Here is a 23958-nt window from a genome sequence, read left to right on the forward strand (position 1 = left end):
GCCTGGGTTGCAGGCCATAACCCCCAGCAACCGCACATTGATGTTTCTCTCTCTCTATCGCTCTCCCTTCCCCCTCTAAAAATAAATAAATAAAAACTTAAAAAAAAACTTACTCTTCACATTTTCAAACACTGGAATTTGAACATTTATATTATTAAAAACAATAATAATAACCACTAGACCTATGGCAATCAAAATATAGTTATGTGTACTTATTTTTAGTCACTCAAGTAATATATGTTCAAGGCAAAAATAATTAGAATATTCAAATTAAATGGAAAACAGAAATATCAGTTTTCAATCAGTCTAGTTTGACTATTATAATTTTATTGGCTAGTTTATGGAATTAAACTTATTTATAAAACTAAACTTTATAAATGAATGTGCTAATATTAGTAAATTCTTTAGTACACATAAAAGCACGTGGTAACCAATTTTTTTAATGGAATATTTGTAAGTCAATCTTAAAACTTAAAGGAAGTGTTAAAGTGCTTAACTTTAACAAGTCACTATAAATTGTCTTTCCTATGAGAAACCAATCTTTCTAAAGTTAATCGCTGTGGAACTTGATATGACTGTCTGTGTCTGCTGCCATAAAGAGTTCCTTCCAGTACAGGGATGCTCAGTCTCTCTGCACCCACTTAGCTCACTGTAGCTGCTGACCCTGTGCAGGAACTAAACCTCCATTTCCATGAGTGAGAAATCAAAGGAGGACTAAGTTGCTCAACCCTATTAACAACCTTGCGACAAATTCTATAGACTGGTGATTGGTTAAGTCCATCGATCATACTCCTCTACATATCTTTTTATGAATCTGTCAGTATTTTAATTCCCGATTACCCGAATTTGGTTTACATGGAATGAGCATGAGAAGTGTTTCTCACATTTCCTAAATCATTTGGGTAAGATCTGAGTTTCTCCTTACCAGGCAACGAAGGCTCCTCTTCCGAGTTTGTACATAGTGTCGACGATCAGAATCACAACATATCTATGCTACATTTCACACCTACATCTTTTCACCACACAGTTGACCCTTGAACAAGGCAGGGGTCAGGGCATCAACCCCCACATAGTCAAAAACCTGTGGATAACTTTGGATTCCCCGAAACTTAACTACTGTTGACTAGAAGTTTTACCAATAACAAAAACGGCCGATCAACACCTATTTTGTACATGTACAGGCACTCCTCATTCTGTGGCCCTTCACAGCTGTGTGCTTTGTAACCAGAGGCAAGGAAGGCCCTGCACCACCGGAGAGATTACTACAGCGTCACTGAAACGCTCGCTTTCCGTGGTAGTCTAGGACCGAACGCACAAAGTCTGAGGTTGCCAGTATTATATACTGTATTCTTACAATCACAAGGTAAGTGAGGGAAAGAAAATATTAGGGAAATTATAAAAGGTATATTTACAGTGTACACTGAAAAACAATCTTGGAACAAGTGAACATAATTCAAACCTGTTCAAGAGTCAACTGTACTTCCCTATACTCCCCACAGCGCCCCCAAACCAAGTGATGCGCAATACACATCTGTTTTTGGTTATTTTTGAGCACTACGCCCTTTGGGAGTGTAGCTGGCATGTAGCAAGCACTTCTCCCCACTTGCTCGATGTGTCGGAAACCGTTAAAGGTAAACCCACTCTGTGACTCCGAAGTACAAAAGGAGATGAAAGACAGATGAATACGCAGGCTTCCGCACCTTGATGTAAGTTCTGGAGCCTATTAAAGCCAAGCTGTGACACTGGAGACATTTTCATTTCCTTTTGTTCAAATTCAATTCTCCACTCCCTAATTTCATGCTTAAAAATCTCATACCCCACTCCTTCATGTCCTTGTATTCCTGTGAGTATTGTTTTAGTTTTACTCTTAAAAACTCAATTCTATTATTTTTTCACTCCATACATATGGTCACTCTTTTTGAAGCATTGCTTCATTTAAATTTTTAAAAACTAACTGGCACCAGATATATCATCCCTTTTCACTATTCACATAAACTACATGGCTAATGATCCACAGGGATACTTTGCCTAAATCAGGTGATACTAAGATCGCAATTAAATTCTTTTGGTCAATACATGGCCTGAAATAAACAGCAACCATAGGTTTTTTTTTTAGAAATTTTAAATGTCTAAACTATCTCTTAGGAGATGAAAAAGTTACCTCTTTGCAGCTTTTAACAAAATTGAAAGCTTGAGCTTGCCGAGGAAACAGTTCCCAGACGGGGGCCGGGTGTCCCAGCTGGGACAGCCTGGGTCTGTACACCGAGGGCAGCGGGTTCCTTGCGAAACGCGATGCTTGTTCTTCGATCCGCTTCCGTTTTTCTTCCCATTTTCTCTTCATGGTTCGGAAGTACGGGGAGACGGAATGCTATCCCGTGTAAGGTCTCTATCTCAGTTACTATAAAAACAAACAAACAAGGACATCCGTGTCTTTGTTTAGAACATACTTTGGTAAAACTTCAGAACTCATTTCCTAGTCTGCTCTCTATTTTACGTTTTGCCTGAAGTTTTCATGTAAATGAGATCAGAGCTGGGTACTCGAAACCTTTAGACCCTGGCTCTTCCATCTAATAGTGCTATGGTTTTGGACACGATAATGAAGCTCCCTGAATCTTACTCAGCTGCACAATGAAATCAGTATCTTCTTGAATACTTTATGTAGCTGCCTTGACGACAAATATGATAAGACACATGAAAATGTTTTGTAAATTACAAAGCCTCATGTAGATGTGTTTCTGTATCACTGTGGTTTTCATTATAACCATTTTCTTGCATCAAGTGCTACCTTCCCCAGCTGGTGCTACTTACTACCTTGGCCGTCACCCTTGTGCTATTATTTGTGGGTGCAGAGTTCACTTCCAGGCTCCCCAGGGCGGCTCTTAGCTGCCCTTTCCTCTGTTTCTGCTCATTGCTCTTACGTCTCAACACGACTGTTAGTTGGGAGGATAACTCAGTGTACAAATGGGAATCACAATATTGGCTAGTCTTGCTTTGGGGTGTCGACAGGAATCATAAGTATGACTTTAAAAAAGAATAAATAAGTCTTTACTTATGTCTGTTAATGTAATGACTATTTTGTGGTAAGTCACGTGACTTACAGTCACATGAAGGACTGTATTTGAACTCTTGTTTACTAATGTTTTTGTTTGCATGCAATGCTTTCACATTAGCCATGCCAAGGTCAGGAGGCCAGGCAATCCTTTTCCAACTTGGGATCGTGGTTTATTTACAATGGAAAAAGGAAAGGTTTTTATAAGGCAGGATGCAGGGCGGGGAGTTTCCATTGTAAATCAAAAAGGCCACAAACTCTCGGCCATGCTTCTCCTCAAGAGACGCCATCTGAGCCCATTCCCACCCTGACTCTGGGCGTGGCCACATCACATCCACGGATGTCAAGCGGAGGTTGAGTGAGTGCTTTCGCCTTGCTCTGGGCCATCTAGGAGTCCTCCCTTGAGACTGGCGCACTGTTAGCTCCAGCCTCCTAGAGGATAAAAGGCACCCAGCTAACAGGCAGCACCAGCAATCAGCTGTGTGAGCTAAGCCATTTTGGGTTATGCAGCCACCGAAGTCCCTCATGCAGGAGCCAGCCCAGGTGAGTTCAGGGGGGCCCTGCCCAGTCAACCCACAGAACTGTAAGAAAAACACCCCCCAAAACTAAGCCAGTATGTTTGGTCTGGTTTTTACACAGAACTATGTAACTGAGAGAGTTTCCCTCTTATTTTTGTCTATGTCCTAATTTTTCTATGTAGAAAACACATATATTCTTTTTTGTTTTGAGTGAAATAATAATATATACCAAAGCATTGAGGGTAAAATTCCTGTTTACCTTTGGCGATGTCTTTCCAGCACTTGTACTTACCAAGTTGATAAATATTCTCTTGAATTTTAACTGAAAGCTCTCTGACAACACAAACTCACGGGCAAATAATATGTTCCCTGGAAGAAAAGAATAGAATCACCCTAAAAGATTAAGAGAGGGTAGGAACGTCATGACGTGGTTAGGAAAAAAAAAAAGACATTATTCATGGATTTCGAATTTAACTTCAAACATGACAGACCTAAGAAAGATTCTTCTCTCAAAAAGTTATAGCTAATCCACATGGAAATAAAGTATAAAGTATATATCAAGAAACAAATAAAAGAATGCAATTTCATTGGGTTGAAGAGATGGAGCAATTTTTAATAAAACTGCTTTAATTTTTCGATACAAAGTGATGTGGCTCCTTACTGCTAGACTCTGAGTATTCAATTCACTTTAATCTGCTTCACATACACGGTAAAAATCCCCCACGTTCAGACAACCTAATTGCGAAACTGACTTTTCTTCTACAATATTTAACGTTTAATAGAGCCCATTAATTACTTTGTGAAGCAAATAAATGCAGAATGCAATCAGATGTGAACTATGGCTCTAGTACCTAGCCCCGTGGGTGGTCACGCTCAATGACACGGAGCAGGAAATGTTTTTTTTTTTGATTTTGTAAAAATATTGGTATGACCACGAGAGCGTTGCATACTTGAAAGTCATGGCGTCGCAGTAGAAAGAGAAGCTCAGTCAATGGTAAGCCCTCTCGTTACTTGCAGTATGAAGATTCTAACAGCTGGGTGGAGGGTCAGGAGACAACTGGGGCTCGGTCCATTCCAGCAGGAGGGCTGACGGACAAAAGCCAAGGCCATGGAGAACAGGAATGCACTTGGCATTCCGGTTTTGGAAGCTCGTATTCTTCATCCCTATCCTCTGGGAGAACCGTTTCAGAAACGCGTTTAATTCCTGCTGGGGAAAGAGCTCTTTCTTTCTTTTATATAATTGCACAGCAAAACCTTTTCACATAGGGACTACAGCTGTTCTGGGTAACAGTTTCCAAGTTCCAAAGAAAAATATTTATTGTATTTTGAAACAGTAGACTTTAAGAGCTGTATTATTTATTTCTAACCACGGCACCAGAAACTTTTATTTAACCACGTTTGATAGGGATTTTACAACTAAAAGTGGTCAGGCTAGAAAAAAGGCAAGCCTCCTCTAAACCAGGGTAACTGCAGTGGGGGAAGGGACAGTGGGAAAGGAGGTGGGGAGATGACTCAGATGAACAGCCTGGATTCCCCCAGACTTATGCCCAGACTTGCCCGGGTACAACATGTGAGGGCCTGGTACCAGGGAACAGCTGGTTCAGGGAACACGGGCTTCATGACACTGGCTGGCAGGGAGATCTGAAGGCTGCCTTTGCCGTGCTTCTCCCTAGCCCGGCTCTCCTGGTTTCTTTGTTTTGGGGTAGTTTTTTTTTTGGGGGGGGGGTCTAATCACAAGTCAATTCTTATTGCCCAACTCCAGTTCTTCCCTCTGCCCTGAGAATGGATGCACCAGTCAGTATTCTGGGGTTCCTGACAGATGTGTTCTGGCTCCAGTGTTCAGGGATGTGCTGGTGTTTGGGGATGTTTTCTTAATATAAGCCCTTTCACGGCCTCTTGGCGTACATTTACGCTATTGCTCCCACTGCTAACTTATCCATCATAAAGTATGCGATGAAAAGTAACGTACAGAAATATTATTATGTAAGTTTATTTCCCAGATGAAGAACACCTTGAGAAATTAAAACGAATCGACTGAATTTCGGTATTCCCCCTCCCCCACTTCACTTTGCCTGTCTCAGCTTGAACAGAAGTTTAACACCTACTTAAATTTCCTAAAAGTCCACCACAAGGGATAAGACACTCTGTCCTTCTGCGGGTCCCGCTCTGCTCTGTGCCCACGGGACCCCCCATCCGCAGGCTCTCACCTCCCTTAAATGCATGTTGGTAACTTCTGATAGGGACTGGGATGACGACTCAGAGGGTCACTCAGTTCCCAGTCCGGCTTACCTCCAGAGCGCAGGCTCCTTCCAGCATCTAGACCTACACCCATTACCAGGTTCATTTCTGGCTGCGCAGCCTTCTCCCCGCCGGGAATGGTACGGACGCTCCCTGCACCCGCCACCCACCTGAGGCCCCGCCTGCCCGGGTTTCCCTCACCAGGCACGCCCCGCTTGCCTTTCCCAGTTTCTTCCCTTCTTGGGCCGATCAAATTCTGCCACCTGTGAGACCCTCTGTGCAAAGAGACTTCTACCACACGGTGACGGATGACAGCCTGTGTCAGGTGGTGGGCACACGGTGCAGTGCTGATCTAGTGCCGTAGAAATCACCGCTTGAAATCTATACGATCCTATTAACTAACGTCACCCCAATAAATGCAATAAAAATTACATACAAAAAAAGAAGTTACTGACTCAGAAGACAGTGCCTCTAGCCAACTGTCTGACGTTAAGTTTCTGTAAACCAAGTGAATTGGCATGATTCGCAGGAAAACAGAAAATTCCCGCTGCTGCTCTACCGGGGGCGTCGCTGGGTAAGAAAAGTGAGCGCGGGAAGGGGTTTGGGCGCACAGTGGGGTCGCACACTAGGCCCTTCCTGAAAAACAACCGCAGGCTGACCCTGCTGGGGGTCCTAGCGCCAGGTTTACTGCAGCCAAAAAAGGACTGCCAAACACCCGTCCTCTCTCAGGTTGGGGCAGGGCGGGGGGGTGGGGGGGAGGTGTAATTAAGAAAGGCCTAAATTGTAGTTTAACTCCTGGAACTCTCCTTTCGGCAAATGCAAACCCCTTACCCTTTCTGAGCCCAGGTAGGGGGCTGGAATTCCCACCTCCAGGGCTTGTTGGAAGGATCAAATCAGAAAACGTGTGAAAATGTAAGAGCACACGAGCAGCACTTAACAACTGGCAGCCACCTAGACAATTATCGACGTGAATGTACGTGCAAAACGCAGCCCCTGATTTACGCCGGCACAGGCACCTGTGCCGGGGGCCCGCCGGTTCTTAACAGGGGGCCCCTGATTTGTCAGGATGTCCTGCACCCCTTGAAATCGGATGCGGCAGTCCGTTGTCCACTGCGCTGGCACGTCCTTCGGCGAACGCAACTCCCGGTTTGCGCAGGCCGGGAAGGAGTTCCGCAGGCGGGGCCCGGGCGGGGGCGCAGTGGGGGCGCCGGCGAGCGCGCAGCGGAGCAGCTCAGATCGGGGTCTAGGACGCCGGAGGGGAAGCAGAGAGTGCCAGGGCGGGTGGCAGCCCGCCCCCTCTCTGCCGGAGTTGGGACTGGGCGCCGAGCCCGCCCTGACTCCCTTCCCTCTACCCGCGGGGCCCGACGCGGCCCTAGGTCCCCCTCGGTTTACCTCCGCGAGACCGCTCCGAGGGCGGGGAAGGCGCGGAGTCCTCCTCGGCCGGCGGGAGTCGGGGCTCGGGGGCGGGGCGTCCAGGCAAAAAGGCGGGAGCGCGCGGGCCAGTGAGGGAGTGGGCGGGGCCAGGCCGCGGTGACGTGTCAGCGCCGCAAGACCCGCGTTGAGGGGGCGGGGCCATCCCCGGGAGAGTCGAGCTGTCGCTGCTGCACCGCAGAAACGCTGGAGCCGCGGAGCCGGGCGAGACGGTGGCTGCTGTGTGGCTGCTGTGAGGTGGGTGCTGCCCTCGCTCCTGCTCGCTGCGGGGCCGTCCGCTCTGGCCCCGCTCCTTCCATCTTTGCAAGCCCGGCGCCCACAGCTGGGACCTGCCCGCGCCTGCAGCTGCTCCGGGGTGACCGAGGGGATGGGCACGGTCCGGGCAGCGGATCCTTTGTTTTTGCCGCGACGAGGGGTGCGAGGACTTGCACTGAAGCCGGCGGAGCGGGAGTCCCGGCCGAGGAGGGTGCCGGCCGGGTGGCGGGGGGGGGGGGGGGGGGGCGCCAGTCCGGGGATGTGGAGGCTGGACAGCAGAGATCCGGCTGGAGATGCAGAACCTGGGGAACGGGAGACCGGACTGATGATAGAGAGGTCGGGCCGAGAGCTTCCAGGCCCGTGGTGAGGGGTAGAGAGGTGGGAGGAAGGCCAGGCGGGGGCGCCGGGTTAGCAGGAGCCTGGACCCGGGTCTCGGAGCCCTCCGGAGGCCGGGCCCGGGAGCGGCAGGCAGGCAGCCGATGCTTGGGAAGTTACGCGTGGCCAGGACCACGAACCGAGGTTTGGATCGGGAAGGGCGGAGTGGAAGACGCGGCCAGAAACAACGCCCGGAGAGCAGGAGGCAGGAGGCAGGTGTGGCGCTGTCCTTGGGGCGCTGGCCCTCGGGGCTGGTTGGAAGAGTTCGGTCTTTGCTCCCTTCTCTGACTCGGGCTACTCTGACTCCTACCTGCTCTGGTTTAGATCTTCTCGCGTTGACTGTGTGTGTGACTCAGTTTTCCAGAGAAGTAATTTGAAGCCTTAAATTCCAGTTGCTTGTCAAATTTCGGGAATCCTCCCAGCTCATACTGGTGACTGTATGTCCAAGGCTAACGTCACCTGGGAGCTGCTTTGAAATCACCGCCCCCCCCCGCCCCCACTCAGGCCATAAGCTTGAATAAGGGTGCCTTTCTCACCCTGGTTACTCTCTTTTCAGTGTGTCTTGCTGTCCAGGCAGCTGCTGCTTTCCTTGTGACACCCAAACCGATAGACCAAAAACCATCTCAAGGGTCTCCCAGCTCTTTCCCCAGTTAGCCACCAAGCCTCCTTGACCTGCTAAATGTCCACTAGAGCTGTCCACTTCTCTCCATCACTGACTTAAGCCAGTGCAGGCTCTCACTTTGGCTGCAGCAGCCTCCTCAGTGGTCTCCATACTTCCAGCCCCTCAGCCCCTCAGCCCCTCACTAGTCCATTCTGGGCAGCACAGGCTGCGAGATCTTTCCCAAATAAAAATCTAGAAAGCTGTTTCTCTGCCTGTGTGATAAACCCAGTCCCTTCATGCAGTCGACAAAGCTAAGCACAGGTTGGCTCCGGGGTCCCCTCCCCTGCCTTATCTTTCGTTACAGCATCTTTTCGCTTTCTACACAGCCGTGGGGATCTTCTCACACCAGTTCTGTGCCTGAAAGGCTCTTGCACTCCTGCCCTCCCTCCATCACATCACATTTTCTTGATGAACTTCACCTTATGTTTCTGTTCTCATTAAACAGTTAAGGGCTGAGCTTTCCTATTATATGTTTCTTTTGTATGTGTTATTTCCTAAGGGGGGCGGGGAGTCATATCCTACGCAATTGCTTGTACGCCGTCTTCCCTACCAGCCTGTCAGCAATTCCATGAGGGACTGTTTATCTCCTTTTGCTCCTTGTTGTCTTTCCCTACCCCGGGTCCTGGCACAAATGAATGCCCACACAACAAAATTATGCTTTTCAGTAAGTATGCCCTGTCCAGAAAAAATACAGCGGTTTTAGGATTACTTAGCAAGTTGTAATTAAAAGGTGTGGTTTAGCATGGAATGGTTAGAGGCGAAACAGGAAGTTGCTGTAGCCGGTGCGAGTGCCAGATAGTAGTAACTAGTAGGCGCAAAGCAAAGAGTGGTTCGGACTCGATCTCTAAGAATGAGACGTAAAGCTTGAATCATTGCACTCACAGCCTGATGTGTGAGCCTTGGTTTTGCTTTGCTCTTTTGCAAAAGAAGGCTGTTGAAAGATACAATGTGTTTTAATGAATGAATGAGTGGAGTTTGGAGTTTGGCAATAAAACCTGTTCACCGTAAAAAAAAAAAAAGAGAGAGAGAGAGAGATGAAACCCTGTACCTAATTAAATCAGATTTGCTTTCGATATCCTGAAAAAAGGCCTTGCCTCCTGCCATTTTAAAAGACTGGCTTCTTATCTGATACAGACACTTACAGTACTTCTTTGCCCTTTTGCTTTCAGACCTAATTTAGCACAACTCCTACTGCTTCTCCCCCTTCTAATGCTAGAAAGCAGTCTTTATTTTCATGAATGGCATTACATTGGTTCTGGTGTCCTGTATTGGATACTTCTTTAGCCTCTGCCTCAAAGATGGGAAGCACTGGTGTTTGTGGGCCTGGAAAAAGACAGAGGAATTCATAGACTGTTAGATACTGTTTTGTGCCCATTTAATGGGTGTAAATGTTAATAGAGGGGAAGTCAAGTGGCCTGAGGTCAAGTGCCAAGGGCTGCACTTACTAGCTGGTCCATCAAGTAGGCAGAAGTAATATACTTCCGTCATGAGGTTGTTTGAGTACAAAGTGGGATGTCTGTGGCAACGCTTTGTAAGTTTCTGTGCAATGTCATTTTCTCTTCCTGTTTTGTTCTTGCCTTCCAATTGCCAGCAGAGCTTTTGCTTTAAGGTAGAGTAGGATAACAGATAAGATAATGTTATCTGGTACAAACTTGGCCCCATCTGGCCTCCACCAGGGTCTGGCCTCTGCCCAGTTGAGGAACTTCTGAGGACCAGCGAGTGCTGGTGTAAGTCTCCTGCACAGATAGGATCTTTGTCTCTTGCATTACTGGATACACTCGGGGTTTACCACCGTGCTCTGCATGCAGTTGGCGTTCAGTAAAGTATTCTGGGACAAATGAGTCAATGCTACTGGCACTGACTTTTCTCGGTTTCAAACCTTCTCTAGCAGGCAGGAGTTAATCTAATCAGGCAGGTGGTTGCCAACCTGAACCTGTCTCAGTGGTTCTCAGTGGAGGGATGTGCTCTTACAGGTTATCTGATTTTAGAAAAGATATCCAAGAGCCTTCACCACCCACGTGTCCTACGGAAGATTTAGGTCTGCAGAGACTTTCCCGTTTCTCCTTTTGTCCTCCCAGGGATTCTGTCTTAGGACCACGGGAGAGGGGAAGGCAGACCCAAGAGAAGCTTACGGCTTTGAATGGTGGCCAGCATTCCGGTCTGTCTTTCTGGTTTTTGTTTCTGTGGAACAACAGAACTTAATTCTCTTGCATTTAATTTTATTTGCCAGTATTTCACCTGAATTACAAAATAAATATTAAAAGATCAGCTTTACCAGGTCCAGGGACAATATCCAGTTTTGGTGCTTCTTATAAGCCCCAAAGAAATTCATTTCACTTTTAGAAGAAACTTACCCAGAGGCATCAAAAACACCATGACCATCAGTTTTATTTTCCTCATGGGTTAGGGTAAACCTACTTTAGACTATTTCTGCAGTCATTTTTCCTCACCCAAGGATATATATATATACACATACATGTATATGTATATGTATATGTATATGTATGTATTGATTTTAGAGAGGAAGGGAGAGAGAAACAGAAAGAGAGAAACATTGATGTGAGAGAGAAACACCAATCAGTTGCCTCCCGTGTGTGTGCAGACGGGAGATTGAGCCCACGACCTTTTGGTGTGCAGACTGACACTCTCACCAACTGAGCCGCCCAGCCCGGGCTCCTTGTCTCATCTTCATTAGAGCTTCTTCCAGGTTATGGGTTTTTGTCTCCTTCTCTGCAACTATCGATGGTGTTACTTTTTCAGTGCATTCCTAAGCTGTGTAGAAGGGTGGGGGACTGCCCTCTCCTGCCGACAGATCCCGCCACTTGAAAGTTGCTAACTGTGCTAAGCCTCAGTCCACTGGACTGCTCAGTGGGGGTCATCGTGCCTCGGCGCGGCTGGGAGGACTGACCAGGAACACATAGATAAATAATACGATAAAGTCCTTTTTGCCCATAGAAGCCTGTAGTAAAAGGAGCTGTTCTCGTATAACACTTTGTACCCAACACTCAAGTCACATGTGGCGCTGTGATTTTTTTTTTTACCCATTTTGGTAAACCACATACATTGTTGAAGGTGTTTGTGTTGGTGGAGGGGATGCAGAGAGGAGCGATGCTAGTCCTCACGCCTCGTTCTGAGTGAGATCAGGGGACAGACCGGGCACCCGGAACAGCCCCTGGCAGGTGGCAGGCTGACCGGGTAGGACTCACTCTCAAACGGGCCGCGCTAACTTAGTGTCTCAGTTTGGAACCTCTGCCATCCTCACGCTCTCAAACTACTCATTGTCAATACCAGGGGTTATTTTTTTTTAAATCAAAATTTTAATACTGTATAACTTCATTTTGAAATTTCAGTTTTAGAAATTACTTTTTATTCCTCTGCCTCAACTCTACAGATGGTTTATTCTGCTTTATTTATTCTTGCATTAAGTTTTGAAGTTCTGACTGCTGTAGCTTCAGGGCCAAGTGTAAAGGGATCTAGGAACTAGAGGAGATTCTAAGACCCAAGTTCCGCTTGATGTCTCACTTCATCTGTGTGCTTAGACCTTCTCTGGGACCTAATCCGTGCTCAGAAATTGTATGCATTGCCATCAGCACCCTGAATTGACGGGCACCATCACATACATCATCAGCACAGTAAAGCACAAGCCGTGTTAAGTCACTGCTATGCCCGGGTATATGTTTAAAACCCCTATTGTGTATTTTCCTACTTAGGTTTTGTCAAATGAAAATGCTCTAAGAACTTAAACTCTGTCATCATTCAGAGCATTAAAATTGCCCCTGGAGGATAATTTTTCTTATCCTTCTGAGATGAGATCACCATCCCCAGAGCCATTAGCTAATGGGCGTGAGCTAATGGGCGTGAGGTAATGCTGAGTCTGACACTAGCGCTGCGAGGAGCAAGGCTGTGCTCCCGAGAGTGTGCAGTTGGTATTCTCACGCGGGGAAGGCAGATGGTGACAATCACAGAGTGAATGTGCATGTGTCTGATGCAACGAGGGTTTCGTTTACTGTTATAAATTCTCTAATGGTACACAAAGGTCAACTGATACTGTTGCAATAGGTATGACACAGATACTAATAATGAAAGAACGAAATACGTTATAGTATTTGTTCCTGAGAAATCCGTATTAATAATAAGACACTGTTTTAAATCCTATTCTGAAAGAATTCATGGTGTTTATTTTTTTAATTTCAGCCACCTTACTGAAACAAAACTGTTTCGTCTCTAAGTAAAGATGAAACACCCTATAAAATCAGATAATCCCCAAGAGTCCTGTAGAGTGTAGACAATGCCCAGCACCACACAGAAATTATATCTAGTAATTTCTTTTACCCGTTCCCAAGTTTTGGGTGGTTTTCCCTGATAGTCCGCACTGTATCACGACCTTAAACCCATGCATGGTCTTCTGTCCTGTTCCGAACTGACCTCTCAGCGTGATTGGAAACCTCGAACACTCCTTGAAACACTTCTGCAGGCTCTGTGGACCACATTCCCCTGACCCCTCCCGCCCCCCGCCCGCCGCCCCGCCCCCTTAGTCTCTTACTGGCCCTGCTCCTGTAGCAACCCCGCGAGTACCAGAGGTCCCGCATTTCTGCAGCCCCATCTCTCCCTGAGTTCCAGCCGCTTAACCACCTGTGTCCGCTGGTCAGCTCCTGTTCAGCCTACCACCACCACTGGCCAGCACCGTTCCAGGAGGCTTTTTGTTGTTGGCCTGCGTGCTTCTACCGCAGCCTTCCACACTCGATTCTTCTCCACTCAGCAGCCAGAGTGACGCATTCTCAGCGTGCGGCCTCTCCTCTGCTTAAACCAGTCCGAGCGCCTCTCCTGGCAACTGGGACAGAACTGAAGCTCCTCTTGGCCCCCCGAGGCCCTGTGTGGCCTCGCCTTCCCTCCTTCGTTCCCCTTCTCGCCTTCCCTCTTTCACACGCGCGAGCTGGACTGGTCTTCCTGCATCACAAATACGCCGGACCCTTTCAGGACTTTGTACTGGCTCGTCCGTCCCCCAGCGAGGAGGACAGCTGCTGTTGGTGGCCTTCTTGTCATTTAGATCTCATTGTAAATGTCACCTCCGACGGCTTCCCCAGCCACCGTAGCTGAAGCAGCTCACGCCCTGTTGTATTTTCTCCATAGCCCCTATCATTTTATTGTCCACCTGTAATGATCTTACAGCTAAGGAAGGAGATTGAGAGAGAGATGGCTTCCACTGCACACACCTTTACAGAGGTTTATTCTCTGGAGGCGTGGCTCGTAGAAACCTGGAACAGCACAGGAGAAGCGGGGGAGGGTGGCAGCCACGCATGAAAACGTCCACGTTCTGTATCGATCTGGAGAAACCATCTCTGGAATCATTAACATATACTGCAGTGGTCTCATAGGGGCTGGTTTCAACTAACTTCTGTTTTCTTGATGCTCTAGTGTATAAAAGTACCCATGGAGAACACGGAGAACTCGGTGGATTCAAGATCCATCACAAACTCAGAAACGTGAGTATTTAATGCAGGGGCTCCTTACATAATCCGAGAAGATGGTTGCGATGCAGCACGCTCGGGGGGTGGGGGGGCAGAAGGAATCAGTGCTTTCTACCTGCCTGGCTGCGTGGCGTGACACACGTTAGCCTATTTCCTCTGAGTCTCACCTTTAAAGTACAGATCCCACGGAGCTGTGGGTAGGATTCAGGGGAAGACCACACGTCCAGTGCCCGGCCCAAAGTCCCCGAACTCAGAACCTCGTCCCGGAGGCTGGAGGGCCTTGCGGGAGGGGCAGGTCCTGCGCCGGCCCAAACTGCCCGGCGGGACGGGAGGTTTTGCGTTGGGAGCGCTGTTCACAAGTTTTAAGACTGGGATGAAGTGGCAGTTCTCAGTCCGGGGAAGAGTTGCCTGGTTATAGGTTTTCTTTTACCGTTTACTTCCTCATTCTTTCTGTTTGGAATACTCTGTGCGTGAATGCTCCCAGTAACCAGCAGCTAGAGAAAGGAAAAAGAGAAACCTCCAACAGCCCTAAATTGTGTCTGTTATTATCCATTCGGGATCTCCGATGGCACTTTTAATTGTAAAACTTTATTTCTGAGACCTAGCATTATTATTCCGGGCCATCCCGGGATGTACTGACTAATTCCACTACTAAACAACAGCAGTACTGTTAACAGATTCCCAGAAAGAACTTAGCTGGGATTGCTTAGCAAAGGGATTTTCCTAGAAATTAAACTTTGAAGTACCATCTCATTGTAGAAGGTTTTTATTTTTTTTAACAACCCACTTAAAGTGACTTACACATTTTCTTGCCTTTCATATCCTACAGAACATAATTTAATAGCAAATGGCGTGGGAGCCCAAAGTAGATGTTAGGTCTGTTGTGATGCCATGAGGAGGTGTCACATTCCTAGGCATGCGGAGCCTCTGCTCCTTATCAGGCCCGGCCCCTCCCAGCGGAGCCTGTGTTGCTGCCTGTGGAGGAGCCCCTGCCCCCCAAGGAGGCAGCAAGAGGGGCTGGGGAATCGCGGTTCTAAGACCCATTGTCTGAATGGCCTTCCACAAGTCACCCAGCTTTCAGAGTCTTAATTTTCTTATCGGCCAAATGCAGGCATCACCACCTTTCATTAAATGTAATAGTTTGTTCTGAAGTAAGTACATTGACTTCTTTAATCTACAGTTCACTGTTTTAGTCTTTTTTCCAGCAACAGTTTGAGAATCGTGTGGCGTGCGAACCACTCTCAGATAAAGTGTAGGGTGCGGGGGCTGCCCACAGCGATGCGTGTCTGCCGGCAGACCTGTCCTCGCCTGATTCTTGCTCTAGGTCAAGCAGGGGTCGGGCTGCGCTTGACTTTGGTCACGTTTTCTCGGAACACAGCCACACACACTCATTTAAGTATTGCCCCGGGCTGCTTTCGCCTGCAGGATGGAGCAGCCGCCCCAGGCGCTGTGCCCTGCGAGCCTAAAATACTCAGTATTCTGCCCTTTTAAGGAAAAGTTCACTGACTTTGGTCTAGATCACAGAGGTCTGGGGATGAGTGAACTTGGGACAAGGTTTTTCAATGATTTACTATACCGATTCTATGTATTAATAAGTTATTAATTTGTTCCGCTCGTAAGTTTTCAGGAACAATTTCAGAATCGAGTTAAATCTTGTGCTTTGATGCATATTTGCCTTTTGTTGGTTTCCTATCATTTCAGGGTAATTGTTAAGCTCTTACTCTTACCTCGAAAGATAAAATATTTCACCAAGTTGCAGGGGACGTTTAAAGTATGAAATGTATGTGATGACATTTTAATACAATTCAGAGGAAAATGGGAAGGATGGCCGTCAGAAGCCTGCCCCCTGGAGGCCAGCGCATGCGCTCGGCCTTGACCCTGACCCTCCGCAGGGCCACCGGCCTGGGGCTTAGTCGCACGGCGGTCCTCTCCCCTCCTCTCCTGTGAGACGGGTCCGGGTCCGGTAAATGTTCCCTGTTCTGGTTTGCTACAGAGTTGCATTCGCCAGTGCAGCAGCGTCGGCCATTTCTGCCTTTGTAAACTGTCGTTTGATGTCCAAACAGGAGGTTCATACCTGGCAGCAAATCGATGGACTCTGGAATATCCCTGGACTATAGTTACAAAATGGACTATCCCCAGATGGGCGTATGCTTAATAGTCAATAATAAGAACTTTCATCAAGATACTGGTATGTATCATAACAATTTCTAGCACTCCAAGTGTGTGTACCACGGACAGTTGCTATAACACACAAAAAAAACAGTGTTGATGTTGTTGACGCAGAAGGGCCGTGGAGGAGGGGGCGGGGTAGGACCTGCGGGTTCTCCAGCTGGAATGAATGAACCCTGCGTTAACCTCCTCCCGTCACCACGACCTCCTCTTCCCACAGCCCGCTGCATGGTGGGTGGCCGCTCAGGCCTGACTTCTCTGAGCCTTTGTTTCAGGGTGCCTCCCCTAACGTGTGTAACAGCCCTGAAAAGTAACCACTCTTAGATGCTGAAAGGCTAAACAGAGTGCCGCAGGCAACTTAGTGCAGAGGCGCCTCCGCGGGCGGGGCCTGACCCCGCCCCTCGCTGCGCCCCTCCCCCCACCCCCTTCCCCCACCCTGCGATGCTCCTCCCTGGGTCTCCCTGCACCTGTGGACGGACCTTTTCTTCTTCCCTGCGAAGGTCATGGGCTCCCTCGGGCCCTGCTTCCTCTTAAGCGTGGGTTTGACTGTGGTCTCCTTCCCTGAACCTGGAACACTCGAACTGTCACCTTGCCGTCTTCCCTTCCTTCCAGCCCTCTTAAACCTGTTTTCCGCCTCTGACCCTCGACTGACCCCCGTGCCTCAGGCTCACCCGCCATGCGGTCACCGAATCAATCCCCTTCTCGGCTCCGTACAGTGTGCCATCAGAATCCAGTAAAACCTTTCGGCGTTTTTTCAGAGACTAGGAAAAAAATCCCTCATGATGTTAAAAAGCTAACTAACACCCTGATGTATTGCTTGATATTTTTCCTTGGCAGTTTCTTTCGGAGATTAGTTGTATTCACAATAGGCAGACAACATGGTATCCTGCTTGTTCCACTCCGGGTAATGTAAGCATTGCCGTGCTGCCGTGGAATGGTCCTATCTGTTGGTTTAATGATTCTGTGATGCTCCACACCCTCCAACCTAGCGTCCACTTAGTGAATGATTAACCATAAGAATGAACATTTTTGGCTGCTGCTCCCTTTCTCCGTCTTTAAGTCGACGCTCTGGTGACTCTTGAACCGGCACATTAATCCTACTGGAATTCATTTTTATTTGAAGCAACCAGAAGCAGCAGGGGCGGACTTGGGGGAGCAGCGTGGTGGTGGAAGGGGACAGGAGCGAGAGCGCCCTGAAGGAGGAGCAGGCCTCGTTGTTCATTAGATTGGCTGCAGGAGCAAACTTGGAAGTGGACGTTCAAAGCCGGGTGGCGCCGTTTTTATTGCCTCTATCATCCACTAGCTCAGAGGCCACCGTCAGCCATTAGGTGGCCCGCCACGCATTGTTAGTTAGGACTCCCCCTTCCTGTCGAGCTTTCCACGGTTGAAGTGTGCTTTAAACTGACAGCTGCCGCTCTGCTCTCCCGCTAAGACACGCTGAGCCGGGCAGTGTGAGCACGGCCCCAGGGCCCTGGGCCCCAGGGGGAGCAGGGCTTCCGCTTGGAGACTCGCCGGGCAGGTTTTCACAGCCGCCTGGGGCGGCCCGTGTTCTCTGTCCTGCCACGGAGTGCCCGCAGCCTGGGGCCGGAGTTCAGCCACCTGGTCCACAGCCCCGTGCCCGCAGCCTTCCAGTAGTAAAGCCTTGGGGGAAATGTAGAAAGATAATATCTGCCCATAAGAGAAACTTCAGAAATTACAGATTAGCCAAGGAGAAAAGCTAAAATCACTCATACTCACACCACTCAGAAATAATAGTTTGGAATGGGAATAAAAGGCAGAAAACTGTACTTGAACAATGATTAAAATAAAAAAACAAAAACAAAAGAAAAAAAGAAATAATAGTTTGGAAATACATACATTCTCTCTCTCTTTTTTAAAGATTTTATTTACTTATTTTTAGAGAGGGAGAGAAACATCAGTGTGTGGTTGCCTCTCAGGCACCCCCTACTGGGGACCTGACCTGAACCCTAGGCATGTGCCCTGACTGGGAATCCAACCGGTGACCTTTTGGTTCGCAGCCCACACTCGATCCACTTCGCCACAATAGTTGGGGCGACGCTTTTTTTTCTATGTAGAGATCTTGACTCAGTTCTACGGTGTGTTCCAAATCTGAGTGCCTGGCACGAAGTATACATGTATGGGAAGGTACTATAAAGGAGTGACGGAAGCCGGGGACCCCGGGTAGCGGTCCGACATTCGCTTTGTCAGTTCCGAAAAGTTCCTGAACTCCCCTGTGCTCCACGTCCTGCGTCTGTACAGACGAAGCGGTGGTCGCTGTGTCCTGGTGGGTGGAGGGAGGGAGGAAGGGAGGCCGCCCAGGGCAGAATGCTGATGAACAGTGCAGCTCGGTGGGGGTGGGGGGTGGTTCTGGGATAGACACGGTGAAAGTAGTGATGTGTCCTAAAACTGTGGGGACCTAAAAATGAAAGAAATACAGTTCCTCTGAGTGTGTGAGATGTGTGTATTGTTAGATACATATTATTTTTTTTTTTAAGTAGCATCCTATCATTTTCCGGTCTTTTTTTTTTAAAGTGACTGTTTCCGATGGCAAAATTTTGTCTACAAATTGTTTTTAATGGCAACACTGTATTCCATTTGATCAATGAATTGTAACCTATTTAATCAAAGCGCTCTTTAGGCATTTAAGTTGTTTCTGTTTTTTCATTAAGCAGCCGTGAAAGATATCTTTGTGACGATAACCCACTGGCTTGCTTCGATGATGATAAACTGACGTAGCTTACATTGTGAGATGCCTAATGTGCTAAGAAATCAAAAAGACTGTCACTGTGATAAGAATAATTGAATTTTCTTAGCATTTGAAAGGAAATTTATTGTGGATTGTGTGAATTACTGGACAGTTCATTTCAGAGCAGTTAATTTAAAAAAAACAGTAATTAATTATTTACTACAATAATAGTAATTCTTTCTGTTTTAAGGAATGGCATGTCGGACTGGTACAGATAAGGATGCAAAAGACGTCAGGGAAACATTCATGAGCTTGAAATACGAAGTCAGGAACAGTAACGACCTTACACGCAAGGATATGTTGGAATTGATGCGCAGTGGTGAGAAAAAAATCAAAAGAATAACTTTCATTGCCCAGTTTTATCCAAGGACTTTTGATTGTCCAAGATCCAGCTGTAATGATATGTATAAAAAAATAAATGGTAGAATCGTAGAGTAACTACACTGTCCATAATCCTACCCCGTACATCTTACACCAGTAAGATGAAAGTTAACTCATTCCCCCTCTCTAACATGGGATGAGGTATGTTGCTCTGCCCCGAGTGGGCTTTACATAATCTCTTGGTTCTTAGTTGGGGAAAACGTATAGAAATAATGTATGCCCTTACCAGAAATCTTATTATTCATCTTTTTCCCCGTGTCGTAGCAGTATCTGCGAGATCGGTGCATGAAGTTGGGTTGGACTTTTTTGTGTTTCTCACTCGTAACTGTGTGCACAGTGTCTGAAGAAGACCACAGCAGGAGGAGCAGTTTTGTCTGCGTGTTTCTGAGCCACGGCGAGGAAGGGGTCATCTTTGGGACGGACGGACCTGTCGAGCTGAGGGACTTAGCGTGCTTCTTCAGAGGGGATCGCTGCAGGAGCCTGACCGGCAAACCCAAACTTTTCATCATTCAGGTGACATACCACGGCGCGGCGTGGCCACGAAGGCTGTGCTGGGGGGTGCATTCACTCAGCTGTGGATTATCCAAAGGATCTTTTCCCTGGGGCTACCGGACTATCGTGCCTTTTTTATTTAACTACCCCTAGGAGGTAGAGAATACATGTTAATTTCAGACTTACATCAGAAAGATTCTGCATCGTGTGCATCATACTTTACATAGCCGTTACACTCCTCAGAGATGAGCTATGTGCATGCACATGTTTCAGAAATGAGCGCCCCCTGTGTCCCCGCCAGGCCTGCCGGGGCACGGAGCTGGACTGCGGCATCGAGACGGACAGCGGCACGGACGAGGACATGGCGTGCCAGAAGATTCCGGTGGAGGCCGACTTCCTGTACGCGTACTCCACGGCGCCCGGTGAGAACCCAGAATGCCGCACATCGTGGGTGTCCCGTGTAGGTTTTAAGCAGTGCGGAGGCAGTTCCAACGGCTGTCAAGGTTTTGCCCTCCAGCCCTGGCTGGTCTGGCTCAGTGGGCTGAGCGCCGCCCCACAAACCAAAAGGTCGCTGGCGTGATTCCTGGGCAGGACACGTGCCTGGGTGGTGGGCTCACGCCCCCAGCTGGGGGGCGCGTGAGAGGCAACTGATCAATGTTTCCCTCCCTCCCTGCCTCCCCCCTTCCTCTCACTCTAAAAATAAATAGGTCTTTAAAAAAAAATAGGAGGTTTTGATATCCATGAAAAACAGCTAACTTGTCTGTTTGTGAGGGTACATTAACCGCAGAGTGGTCTGAAAAAATGCTTCTTAGCCACGCTTGGCTGGAAAATACGCTTATAAAAGAAAGCAGCTCACACAGTGTCATTCACGAACTTCACGTTGGACAGGACACTGTGGTGTAACAAAGGCCGACGGAGAGCTCACCCACTGCTGGGAACGGGGCAGAGGTGTGCTTTCCAGGAATCCTCTGGAATGTGGGAACTAAAAAAGATAAATACGAACAGTACCTGAGAGCGCAGGAGTGGGGTGACAGGAGAAGCACAATAAGTGCACCCCCTTCCCACCGCGGGCTCTTCTGCTCTGTGACGTGTTCATTACGCTCCGTCCTCGTCCGGGTGCCTCGCAGACAAAGGGAGGGCACCCCCGTGGGTGGCCGCACACGAGCAGTGTGGTTCGTGGCTACAGCAGTAATCCAGCGGAGCGCCGTGCTGCCGGGAGCGACCCTTTTGCTCCTCCGCCCGCACGGTGGCCGCTCTCCCCGCTTTGGGAGGGACGCCCGGGAAGTAGGGCCCTCCGTCGCCCGGCGGGAAGTTCGGCCGCAGCCCTGCCTTTCCGTGTGGGAGGCAGCGGTGTCCGCATGCCACGCATTTGTGTTTGGGGTTTTTTTCCCGCTTCTGCATCGTTTCCCTGAAACCAAAGGGGTCATTTATTTTTTTTTCTTTTTCATGGCTAATAATGCCTATGGGAGTTTATGCTTGTTTTCGCTTCAGGGTGACGTCGTAATGTGTAATCAGATGCTCATGGTATGTTGGTTGTCTTTTGCCTTGTAGGTTACTATTCCTGGAGAAACGCGAAGGAGGGGTCCTGGTTCATCCAGTCGCTCTGTGCGTTGCTGAAACAGTACGCGGGCAAGCTCGAGCTCATGCACATTCTCACTCGGGTTAACCGGAAGGTGGCGCTGGAATTCGAGTCCTTTTCCTTTGACCACACTTTCCACGCAAAGAAGCAGATGCCGTGCATCGTTTCTATGCTCACAAAAGAGCTGTATTTTTATCACTAAGGAAATATATTTCTTTTTTTAAGTTTCTATGCCAAGGGAGGGAAACGGCGTAACTGATACTGTATTTTCCCATCATTTAAATCCAGTCTGGTACTTTAAACCTTGTCCCTTGTAACAGTTTGTCCTTTGCAACATGCCACCTTCATAGCAGTAGGACTGCTTACGAAGTGACCTCAAACTCAGAATCGGGTAGTTGAGATTGAATGGAATTAGGAATAAATAAATGCTAGTGGCACACTTAATGAAAGGAACTGATCGTGAATGAACAGCTGTCATCATTGACAGGTTTTCGTGATGCTCTGTCATGTAGTTTCAAGTAATTACGGTGAGAGTTAAGCATTGAGTAATGAACTGCGGCGACCTTGATACGCTCTCCTATGAAAGTTTGCATCCTGGTTTTTGTCCGACTGTAGGAACGACGATAGGATGATGTATGGGGATGGGATAATATGTCTAGAGTTTCGGGAGCCGTGTGCATGGCGTGAAGACCCTGATTTTAGAACTGGTATTTGGAGAAATACTAGCTGTGTCTTTAGATTATTTATCTGAGCGTGTGGTTTTGTGATGTTTGTCCTGGGCATGTATTTTCATAAAAAAAAATCATGTTTAATACTGAAAAACATTTACTTGAAAGTGCGAGCAATCTGAGTGGAGAGTTTTGAGGCTGCATGCGTCCTCATGCAAGGGCCATGCGGTCAGAACTGTCCAGTTCTCCGGGGCAGCTCCTGTGTCCTGTGTTTGCCACTGGACACTCTGAAGAGCTAGCCATTCGGTCAGAACCTCAGATTGTCCATCAAACGGAGCACATCATGACTTGAAGAGATCCTGTCAGGACTCGCTAAAATACAATGGAGGGAATCCACGGGGAACGGGAGGGAGAACTCAGACACGGATCTGCTGGGCCCTGTGTGGTTAGGGGGTGGGTTGGGCCTGGCGGAGACTCGGCCCAGCCTGTGTGATGGAGGCGGGACTGCAGACCACGGCTTCAGGGGAAGGCTGGCCAGTTTCTTCCCACGTACTGGTCTGCGGGGAGAACGTCCACCAGGCAGGCATCTCCAAGAAACCGAACCAAATCGGAGACTTAACGAAATGGCCGATTTCCAAAGATGGTGAGAGTCACGGTGACATCCGTAGTACCCTGCGTGGTAAACTTGGTGAGCATGTATTAGTGTCTGCTGGAGTCTGCAGTCAAAGGAAAATGATATGGTTATGATTACAGATGGTTCTCTGAAATGGAGGGACGGTTAACACAGGACTTCAGAGACCCTCCAGTCTCCCCTTCTCTGGTGCTCGGGTGGACTGCAGGCCAGCCCCCAGCCTCCGCCCTCACCCAGGGAGGCCAAGGGCGGATGCGGAATCACGCATCCTCCTGTTCATCCAGTCACTACTCCTGAGCTTTCTTCGGCTCAGAGAAAGAAGCTTCCATTTATAAACGACAGCTATGTTTTCTACACTGTCTTAACTTTTTCTAAATAAATGAAGCATGTAACGTGATTGATGATTTTGTAAGTATTTGGTATTATGAATTTTTATTTCCAAATAAACATTCTAACAAAATTACCAACACAGTCAAGGGTTTTTTGTCATTCCTGTTGTCGTGTGACCAGCTGAAGCGAAAACACTTGTAACCAGGCCCTGGCTGGCGTAGCTCATTGGATTGAGCGCGGGCTGCGAACCAAAGTGTCCCAGGTTCGATTCCCAGTCAGGGCACATGCCTGGGTTGCAGGCCACAGCCCCCAGCAACCACACATTGATGTTTCTCTCTCTTTCTCTCTCTCTCTCTTTCCCTCTCTCCCTTACCTCTCTAAAAATAAATACATAAAATCTTTTAAAAATTTAAAGAAAAAAAAGGAAATACTTGTAACCAGTAGCTGAAGTCAGGAGGGCCGAAGAGGACACAGCGGGACCCTATCGTCACATGGTTTGAGATGGTGGCGCTTTGCCCAGTGGGATAAGCACGGATCTCTTCCCAGTCGCTCTCGGAAGGCCCTGCTCTTAAAAAGACCCTGAGCCCAGGATGGGCACTAAGTTTGCAGAGATCGCAATCCCTAATGTGGCCAAATGTCTGCTGTTTCTTTGCTCAGTGGAAAGGGTATTGCTGAAATGAAACATTTTCCACCACATAAATTTTAAACACGGCTTGAGTGAGGAGGGAGGGCGAGCACTAGGGGACACACACAAACCTTTGATGTTCGAGGACGGCCCCCTCTGGGAGACGGTGTTGGGACAAAGACAGGTGGTCCCTTGGTATAGGTGCATCCTTGGAAAACAATATAAGGAAGTGTGAACATGGTGGTCTTCAGTTTCTTCCAGTATTTCTGTAATGAATAGAGAGCACTTTTAAGTCAGGGAACTAAATAAAATTCTCCCAATTGGGAACAGGAGGTTTCTGTT

General features: G+C 48.0%; 2 protein-coding genes across 2 annotated transcripts in view; one reads left to right on the plus strand and one right to left on the minus strand.

The window, feature by feature from the left end:
• Positions 1–6231, minus strand: part of PRIMPOL (primase and DNA directed polymerase) — a 34170-nt gene extending 27939 nt beyond the window's left edge. The window contains exons 1-2 of the mRNA XM_028526865.2: positions 6007–6231; positions 2162–2398 (exon numbers count right to left, since the gene is read on the minus strand). Of these exons, the coding sequence (XP_028382666.1) occupies positions 2162–2341 (180 nt within the window). The 5' untranslated portion in view covers positions 2342–2398; positions 6007–6231. The remainder of the gene's footprint in view (positions 1–2161; positions 2399–6006) is intronic.
• A 1158-nt stretch (positions 6232–7389) lies between these two features.
• On the plus strand, positions 7390–22799 carry CASP3 (caspase 3). Its single transcript, XM_028526789.2, has 7 exons — positions 7390–7473; positions 13943–14010; positions 16059–16183; positions 19101–19229; positions 19629–19804; positions 20085–20205; positions 21335–22799. The coding sequence occupies exons 2-7, from the start codon at positions 13958–13960 to the stop codon at positions 21562–21564; spliced, it is 834 nt and encodes a 277-aa protein (XP_028382590.1). The 5' UTR covers positions 7390–7473; positions 13943–13957; the 3' UTR covers positions 21565–22799.
• The last annotated feature ends 1159 nt before the right edge of the window (positions 22800–23958 follow it).

Source organism: Phyllostomus discolor, chromosome 11 (assembly GCF_004126475.2).
Source record: "Phyllostomus discolor isolate MPI-MPIP mPhyDis1 chromosome 11, mPhyDis1.pri.v3, whole genome shotgun sequence".
Classification (NCBI taxonomy): domain Eukaryota; kingdom Metazoa; phylum Chordata; class Mammalia; order Chiroptera; family Phyllostomidae; genus Phyllostomus; species Phyllostomus discolor.

Coding starts and splice junctions, on each gene's coding strand:
- CASP3 (XM_028526789.2), top strand. CDS start 13,958: ATGGAGAACACGGAGAACTCGGTGGATTCAAGATCCATCACAAACTCA. Junction 19,230..19,628: donor GTTGGAATTGATGCGCAGTG/GTGAGAAAAAAA, acceptor CTGTGTGCACAG/TGTCTGAAGAAGACCACAGC. Junction 19,805..20,084: donor CCAAACTTTTCATCATTCAG/GTGACATACCAC, acceptor TGTCCCCGCCAG/GCCTGCCGGGGCACGGAGCT.